The sequence below is a fragment of the Camelina sativa genome, chromosome 7, assembly GCF_000633955.1.
Source record: "Camelina sativa cultivar DH55 chromosome 7, Cs, whole genome shotgun sequence".
NCBI classification, from domain to species: Eukaryota; Viridiplantae; Streptophyta; class Magnoliopsida; order Brassicales; family Brassicaceae; genus Camelina; species Camelina sativa.
This window is the reverse complement of record NC_025691.1, coordinates 26,291,499-26,301,327: the sequence shown is the minus strand read 5'-3', so window position 1 is coordinate 26,301,327 and position 9,829 is coordinate 26,291,499. Positions and strand designations below refer to the sequence as shown.

Sequence of the window (9,829 nt, the reverse complement as noted above, 5' to 3'; positions counted from 1 at the left end):
AAAAAAGCATTGACCTTCCTCGAAAACTACTCGACAAGGAATTTCAAAGTTTAATTAATAAACAAGCCAAAATCCAGCTAGAACCAGATTAAAAACTGAATTATCAATGTATAGTGGTCCAAATCTCACTATAAGTAAATGTAAAAGGTGGTCCAAATATATAAGTATATAATTTTTTTAAAGTTTTGTCGGTCTTGCAATATAAAACCAAAATTTTGATTGATGAATAGTTTTATGTTTATGGAGTCATTAAGTGGATCCAACTACATGGATTTTCCTTCTTCTATTATTATTATACAGTAAAACCTCTATAAATTAATAATGTTGGGACTAAGACATTTTATTACTTTATAGTGATATTAATTTATTTATAAATTAATAATTATTATTTTATAGTGTAAATTAATAATTATTAATTTATAGATATATTTTTAATTGTTTATTTTTTAAAAAATTATGAATTGGAACAACTATAGCAAAATAAGATTAAACTTTCGGATGTTATAAATTTTATGGTTTAGGAATTGAACTTGTAATATTTAGAAAGCACTATTTACAATAAATTACAAATATTATAGACAAATTGACTTATACACATGAGACACATAAATTCAAATCTATGAATAATAATATCAATTCTCCTATTTTAATAATCTGTCAAATTATCAAATTGTAAATGATGCATATCTAAAAATTAAAACTTTAAATTTAATTATTTGTATGATATGTTATAAAATATTTTAGAGATATCATTATAGGTTGAAAATACAACAATACAATTGTTCTATAGAATTGAGCTTTAGGAGAAAGATACACTATTATATCAGTATATATATATATATAAAAATTTACATAATTATTAATTTATGATATTATTGGGATCATATTTTATAAGAAGATTTCGAAAAAATTATTATTTTATTATTTTATCGAATATTGTTAATTTTTACACTGATCTAACTTAGGACCAGCAAAATTTATTAATTTATAGTGTTTATTAATTTAATTAATTTATAGAATATTAATTTATAGAGGTTTTATTGTACTTTTTTCCGGTAAAATCCAAAACATCAAACATCGAAAGTAAGTGAGTGAGAGAGAACGTAGCTTTGTCTCTTAGATGATGCCAGAGAAGTCAATCTCCGCCGGCGTAACCATTGGAATTGCCGTTAAAATAAAATAATAATGTTTATTAAGCTATTTGATGCTTACGTGGGCCTAGTTATAGGTCCGCAAATTTTAAAATACTTAAAAAGCATGAGTCCAAGATAGTCGATCACATTTTAGGCCCAAATTGGTTTGCAAATGATTGCTGGGTTGGATAATATTCAACTTATTCATCTTCAAAATAGTGGCTAAACAAATTAGAACACTTTTTGCTGTAAGATTAGCTTATTTTTTTTAATTTTATAAGTTGAACGGGCTGAATATTTTTTTCCAATCTATTCAATCTTTTCAATCTTGTAACCATTTGCACCCAATATTTTAACTTTGATTAGCTGACCTGCTTCTTTTTTTATTTATATATCAAAGTTATCTTTTCTTAATTCTTAGAATTTCTTTTCTTCCAGTTAAGAAATTTTAGTACAATACTCATTTATATGTCTCCTAAATTCATAATATAAGATATTTTCAAAAAATATTTTTATTTCAATTTATAAGATATTGTATAAACTTTTATACGCAGTCTGTTTTTAATGATTGGTTGAGTTATGCTTTTAACTAATTAAAATATAATTCTTAACTGCTGTCAAACAAAAATTTCTTTATTTTTGCGTTTTTATCTAAAATATTATTTAACAACAATGTTGCTTTAATTTGACAAACAATATTTTTTTAAAGGTATTTGTGTTATAATTCATGTGAATAATTATAAAGTCAATTAATAATAGAGGATGAATTAGAATTCTACATTTGATAATAAAAAAACTTGATATAAAATAAGGAGAAGAAAATAATATTTATCTTTAAATGTTTTAGATGTGATGATTATGTGTTGTAAATGCATAATTTGATTTACCAGGTAGTTGTTTTGTTGACATTCAAAGAAGAACTTCTACAAAAGTTATAAGTTATTGTTTTGATCACTCTCAAAAAAACTTTTGTTTGTTTTTGCTTATATATATGGAAAAGCACTTTCATCCTTAAATAATCACAAAGATTTTCTTTAAATAGTTACAAAGATTGTGAGTAGGTAGAAACAAAATTTTAGTTTTTTTTTTAAACAGCTTTAGTACAAATTGAAGGTGGGGTTACTCGTACTGTCCCAGAGAGACTTAAACATGAAGTAACTTTGGCTTCGATTGGTAACACCTTTTAAACAAGACGGTTAAGATTTTTTTAGCGGTTGTAGAGAAAGCGGTTAAAGAAAAGGCGGTTAAAGAAAAGGCGGTTACAAAAGATGAAAAAAAAAATGGTTAAATTCAAACGAGCGGTTAAATAATAGTTATGATTGGTAACGAGCGGTCGAATAGTAAAAACATTATTGTAAATAACAACAAAAAAATAGTTTAAAATTTAAACAATTTTTAGAAATTATCAATTTTATTTTTAAAACTCTATACATAAATAATATAAATATAAATATATTTTTTTACAAAAAAATATTTAAATAAGTAAAAAATTTCCAACCGCTCGTTTTGTAAACAAGGTGGTTGCAAACTCACCTATTTTAAGGCGGTTGGAAACTGCCTCGTTTAAGCTTCTAGCCACCTCTTTCAACCACTTGTTCTAACCACTCGTTTCAACCGCCTATTTCAATTGAGCATCTGATTAGTAAACAAATGAGCGGTTGAATCTCCAACCGTTGTTAAATGTGTTACCAATCAAAGCCTTTATGGAATCGTTGGATATGGCTAAGAAAGCAAAAAAAGTTTATTCTGATAGAGCTTTTTTTATAGTAGAGTGGCAGTGTAAATGATTTAATCTCCACTAATTAGTATTTTTTTTTGGCAAACCAGCTCCACTAATTAGTAATGTTCTATTTTTTGATGGTTTGATAAAGTCACTTGACAATCTGCATTATAACAATACAAGAGTTATTAGAAAAAAAAAATAGATAAAAATAGAAATTTATCACTCTAGTCAGGATCCCACGAGACCTCAATGCAAAGGTAGATTGCCTTGCTCGTTTATCAAATTCTTTAATTTCTGAATCTACTTTTGTAAACTCTTATTTTTCTGTTTGGCCACCAATTTTGGAATACTTTTTTAATTTATAAATGTTTAATTAAAAATATATATATATATATTTGAAATTTGCACATTTTGCTAAACTTTTCTATTCTACCGCATAATAAAACACATTTCTCATTCTACCACAAAACATATTTTAGATTTTTTTACAAAATTATCCTTCCATTAAATAGGTAAGAAAAATATGAAACTGTGTCGCAGCACCATTGACGATTCCATGCTTCGTAGGTATACGTCACTCTCGAGACCCACATGCACGCATACATATGTTTTTATTTATAGAATATTAATTAGTTTATATTCATCTAAATACCATGTATTGTTGTATTTATCCTTCCAAAAAAAATGTTTTGTTGTATTTATTGTAAACAACCAACAACTATTACTATGGTCTCAACTAATATTTATGGACAATCTACCACTGTTGATTATTTGATTATGTACAATATGTCTATCATAATAATTAGTTTCTAGTTTTGAGATTATTTTCCACCTTAAAAACAACATCATCCCTAACCTATCAAAATTTTAATCAAAAGAATTATATATGGGGCGGATCTAAAGAGGGACTAGGTGGGGCATGTGCCCCATGCTAATTATAGATTAAAAAAATGGATTGATTATTGTTTGTTATAGCTTATTAGATGATCAGATGACTATTAGTGCCTTGAGTAGATGTTAAAGATGATCTTTCATATTTCCAATATCATTTGTTTTTCACTTATTATGCCACGTTTTGTCTTTCATTTTGTATGCACAATTATTTTTCTTGTTTCTTACATTTTTAATTGGTTGTCAATTACATTTTTTCATTCTTTTTTACTTATATACTAAAATGCATTTGTTGATTTCGTTATTTGATCTTTTTCCATAAATTACAAAGTTAATATACATTTCAAGAAATCTATTTCACAAGTATAATTAGAACAGAGACAGTGTTTGTTTAAGAGAAATTTATTAGATTTGCCATGAACAATGTCTAAACTTGTGAGAGATGCTATTTTTGCAAAATCCTTTTCCGGGTGCCACAACTTCAATTTAAAATTACTAAACTGCCCTCTCTCGCCCACCGTCTCAATTGCAAAAACCTAATCTTATCCCACTTTCTTTTATTTTTTCTTTTCATTTTATTTTCTTCACTTTTCTTCTCATCTTGTTAGTTCTTCTCTCTCTCATCTCTCTCTCTCTTCTCTTTCTTCCATAAAATTCCGTCGAACATACCAAAAAGAGCTGCTAAAGCTGTAACCTTATAATGAAGGAGCTGAAGATTTGACGAAAGCGCCAGAGAAATCAAGAAAAATCTCTGACGATTGGTTTCTGCGACAACAAGGCCATCAAAGGAGATGGTGACAAACTCTTAGAACTCAGATTGATATCACATGAGATCTGATGCAACGTTGAACACATGCTGGTAGGTTGGATCTTCGAAGGACCAGATCCAACGCCTAGCCAGTTTTGTCCACCACAAACTTGTCTTTTAATCTCTTTAGTGGACCAGATCCATTTTTCTGACGGACGAAACTTGTCCTTATATTATACCAGATCCGCTTTTGCTGACGTATAAAATTTATTGCAATTGGCAGTTTGATATCAGAGAATTCACGGAGGATAACAATATGATTGACAAAAGAAGGTATCTCTATGAACTAGTTTTTATCTTTTTGATCCAGAGTATGCTTACTTATGTCTATCCAATGATGTTGTCTATTAAGTTCCTGATAGACCAATTTTTTTTTTAATATATAACATTAAGTCCATCACACTAACATGTTTGTTGTCTATCACACAGGTCTAAAAACGTTCAGGATGACATTGGTGAACTCCTGAAGGACAACAATGTTACTACACAAAGAAGGTACATCTCTTTGGACAAGTCTTATATTTGGTTTAGTCCACTGTATTTTTATTTCTGGACCATAATACGCTTGCTTTTTGTCTATCTAACCATGTTGTCTGTTAAGTTCCTGGTGGACCACTTTTTTGTTTAGAACATTAAGTCCATCACACTAACATGTATGTTGTCTATCTCACAAGTCTGAAGACGTTCATATTGACATTGGTGAACTCCCAGAAGACAAAAATGTTACTACACATTGATGGTATGCCTCTATGGACCAGTTTTATCTTTGTTTTGTCCACTAGATTTTCATTTATGGACCACTTACTTTTTTTGTCTATCAAACCATGTTGTCTATTAAGTTCATGATGGACCAATTTTTATTTTAATATCTTAAGTCCATCGAACTCACATGTGTTTTGTCCATCGCGCAGTTCCGAAGACGTTCAGCCTAACATTGGTGAACTCTCGGAGGACAACAACGATACAGAGAAGGTATGTCTCTGTTGGTGGACCACAATAGGCTTACTTTTGTCTTTCCAACCCATCTTGTCTATTAACTTCTAGATGGACCAATTTATTTAAAAAAAATATTAAGTCCATCAAACTAACATGTTTGTTGTCTATCGCGCAGACTTGAAATTGATGAATCCTCCGAGGACAACCATATTACTGACCTGGAGAACTCCACCAACTTCAGTCTCTTTTATATCTAGATGTGTATAAACAATGATAATTAAAAAAGAAACAGTCACATCATCACTATTTTTCTCAGTCTCAAATTGATTGCCCAAAAGTTAATGGTTTTTTATTTTATTTTCTTTCCTTCATGATTTTAAAAGGTATTATAGTATTTTGATCTTATGGCATAAAAATAGCAAATGACATAATTGAGAAGGAAATAATAAAAGTGGCATTTCTCACAACTTTAACTCTAAAAATGGCACTTCTAACAAATTCCCTTTGTTTAACTCCACGGTCCTACACATTTACTTATCCAATTTTTATTTTTTAAATATATACATTTTTCCAATAACAAATGTCTATATAGCTTTCTTAATTAAATTAAATGTATATAGTTTTAAATATTTTGAGTGAATTATGCATAATTTTTAATACATTCTACAGGGTGAAACAAGCCATATCAGAATTTCAATCTTTTTTTTTGTAAAAAAAACAAGAGGAATACGTTTTATTTATCGAGTAAATCTTTTTAGTATCACAACAAATGGAGTATATGTTTACGTACGTTCATTATTGGATTATTATAGAACGTAGATGAAGTCATCATCATCTACATTGATCAAGAAACTGAAACAAACACACACACTAAAGAATATAGAAAGCTGCTTATAGTTTTTTTATTTTAAATCCGCTTCTCATAATGAAGCATATTGAAAGCTGGTCAACAGTAGCAGGATCAAGAAAGCTGGTAATTCTCACTTTATAGTTTCTTGAACCGAACTTGGACAATGAAGCTGTGAATGATGAACCGAATGTGACTAAAGTTTTTCATATACATGTTTTGGATGAGAGTACGCAACAATGGGAGAGAAAACACATAGAGATTCTTCATTGGGAAGAAACTGTTGGAGAGAAGCAATTTTATTTCCAAGGTACCATTGGAGAAAACGAACTTGTTTTTGCACAAGACTCTAACGAACTTGGCGGCCTTGACTACTGTGTGTTGTATTACAATACAAAGACAAAAAGTTTCAGAAACTTTGAGATACAAGGAGTGGTTGGCAATGATGTAAGTGTTCGAACCATCTTTGATCACGTTGATAGCCTTTTACCTTATGTGAAGAGCACTTTCTAATTTCTATGATCAAATAGTATATATTGTAAGAAAGTAAGTATGTTACTTGTTTGATTGGCATACTATAAGACAGTGAACCAAAACTTTTAATCACCTACTAAAATTATAAATAATTAATCATTCATTATTTTCATAATTTTTTCTGGTTCTTAATCACTTTTCTGTATAAATTTCTTTTTACTATATGATTATAATAAATAATAACTGCAATTAAATTGCAAATATTTTCCTTAATAATTGCACATATTTTCTTATTGAAATTAGTAATTTAATAGATAACTTTCCTATTAGAATTAGTGATACAATAGATTATTTTTGGTTTTATGTACTTTCAAAAATATTAATTGTAATCTTTTTATTTTTACGATTTTTTAATTTTTCTATAATTATTAAATAAAATTTCTTTTCGTATATGTCAAAATATTATCGATATACTTGATACATCTTGTCGTGATTATATGAATTATAAACTTTAAAAACTAAGATTTATATAATAAAACGTATTAAATTAATATGGGAGCTGGAAGCTTGGGCTCATTCATGGTGATGGTCGGTCGGTCCATATAACAAGATTTTAAATACAGTTTATTGTTTTTCGCTGGATGAAATAAATGATACAGTTTAATTTGATCAGTTCGCTCAATTTATTTGGGGAAAGCCTTAAAGCCATCATCAGCCATGCCGGTCATAGTTATTAATTATGTTGTCGGAAATTATGAAGAACCAGCTCCTCCTTATGATTATTATCATTTCTCTATAGTTAGAAAGAAACAATACAGCATGATTCTATTTCGTGATCGTATACACTTTTTTTTTTTTTTTTTTTAAATCTCATACACAGATGTATAAAATTATTATTCTTAATTTCTTATTAAATTATTGTTATAATTAATTGCATCATACAACATATTCAAAAAAAATTATACTCTTTGTCTAGCTAATTGAACCAGATTGCTTTGTAGTCAGGTAGTTGCGGGTGTGTTGCATGTATGTGGAGCCAAGTGTCCTTTGTTCGTTGCAATAGAGGAGGCAATACAGAAGCAGCAACTCAGTCGCTCTGACGATGTGTATGACATACCACTATGGAAAGGGAAAAACGATTGCTACCGCAAAAGTTTCTCCACCAAGGACACTTGGCTCCACATACATGCAACACACCCGCAACTACCTGACTACAAAGCAATCTGGTTCACACATGCTACTCCAAAGTACGCCTTCCTTCTCTGGTTGGTAGTCAAAAACAGAGTCGCAACAGGTGACAAACTGCAGCAATGGAATCCTCAGGCAACCGCAAGTTGTATCCTCTGCAATCATCCGCAAGAGACAACAGAGCACCTTTTTTTCCAATGTTCATACTCAAAGCTGGTGTGGGAAGGTTTAATACAAAAGCTACTTGCTGAAAATTACACAAGCCATTGGAGGGAGGTCATCACTCTACTTACTGGCAACGCTTTGGACAAATCACAAAAGTTCATACTCGGTTATGCTTTCCAAGCAGCCATTCACTCGCTCTGGAGAGAAAGAAACGAACGACGACATGGAGAAAGCTCACTAACACCAGAGCACTTGATCAAGCTTATAGACAAGAATGTTCGAAACAGACTTAGCACCCTACCAGGCGGCCAAGACAAACTCATCCAAATTTGGTTTGCAGCAAGATTCTACNAATCTGGTTCACACATGCTACTCCAAAGTACGCCTTCCTTCTCTGGTTGGTAGTCAAAAACAGAGTCGCAACAGGTGACAAACTGCAGCAATGGAATCCTCAGGCAACCGCAAGTTGTATCCTCTGCAATCATCCGCAAGAGACAACAGAGCACCTTTTTTTCCAATGTTCATACTCAAAGCTGGTGTGGGAAGGTTTAATACAAAAGCTACTTGCTGATAATTACACAAGCCATTGGAGGGAGGTCATCACTCTACTTACTGGCAACGCTTTGGACAAATCACAAAAGTTCATACTCGGTTATGCTTTCCAAGCAGCCATTCACTCGCTCTGGAGAGAAAGAAACGAACGACGACATGGAGAAAGCTCACTAACACCAGAGCACTTGATCAAGCTTATAGACAAGAATGTTCGAAACAGACTTAGCACCCTACCAGGCGGCCAAGACAAACTCATCCAAATTTGGTTTGCAGCAAGATTCTACTAAATGAATTTTTAAAGTTTTCAACTATTTTTAAAGTGTTTCCACACATAAACTTTGTAAACCGTTTATTTTTCTTTTGAATATAATTTAACATTAAATTCAAAAAAAAAAAAGAAGATAAAGATCCTGAACTTCCTAATCACAAAATTTCTTTTTAGTTTTTACTTTCTTTTGCCATCAATTTTTTTTGTTTGGTTCAATAAAGGTTGATTTTTGTTTGTTTCTTATAAATTGAAGTGTTGTAGTATTTATACTTAGATGTTTTAAAAAGAACTATTAGTTAGTTAATTAACTCAAAAATATATTTACAAAGCTTTTAAATAGATGTTGCGAGTTTACTTCACTCTATTTTAAAAACAACGATGATCTACCAGAAACAAAATTTATTTATAAGTTTAATCAGTGTGTTAGTATACAACAAAAAATTTCTATTTTTTATCAGCATAACTACAAATTACAATTTGATCGCTTTTTATTTACCATTCATCAAACATAGTTTGTAGTGATGCGGTCCAAAAAAATAAATAAATAAAAACCACCACAAACTAACTAGATACCACTTTTACGTACAAATATAGTTGGTACACAATGATTTAGTTTCGATAAATTTGTAAATCCTAACCGCCATAACCATTCAAACCCGCATTCCAAACTAATTTTTCTACTCCAACCACCGTGGCCATTCTAACCCAAAAGATTTCAGTTTGCTGACATAAATGGCAAAGCGCTCTTGAAAATACAAAAAAATATTATCTCACCAGAAAAACGGCAAAGGGACAACGCGCCTTTCTTCTCCCCCCCCCCCTTTATAAAAATGACTTTTTTTTT

General features: G+C 30.4%; 1 protein-coding gene across 2 annotated transcripts; it reads left to right on the top strand.

Moving 5' to 3' along the window:
- On the top strand, positions 4,339–5,843 carry LOC104702699. 2 transcript variants are annotated; one of them, XM_010418605.2, is made up of 6 exons: positions 4,339–4,606; positions 4,779–4,828; positions 4,985–5,050; positions 5,230–5,294; positions 5,467–5,527; positions 5,667–5,843. In XM_010418605.2, the coding sequence occupies exons 1-6, from the start codon at positions 4,601–4,603 to the stop codon at positions 5,746–5,748; spliced, it is 330 nt and encodes a 109-aa protein (XP_010416907.1). In that variant the 5' UTR covers positions 4,339–4,600; the 3' UTR covers positions 5,749–5,843. The 2 variants fall into 2 exon arrangements, with proteins under 2 accessions (XP_010416907.1, XP_010416908.1); XM_010418606.2 differs by having other exon boundaries at positions 4,339–4,647.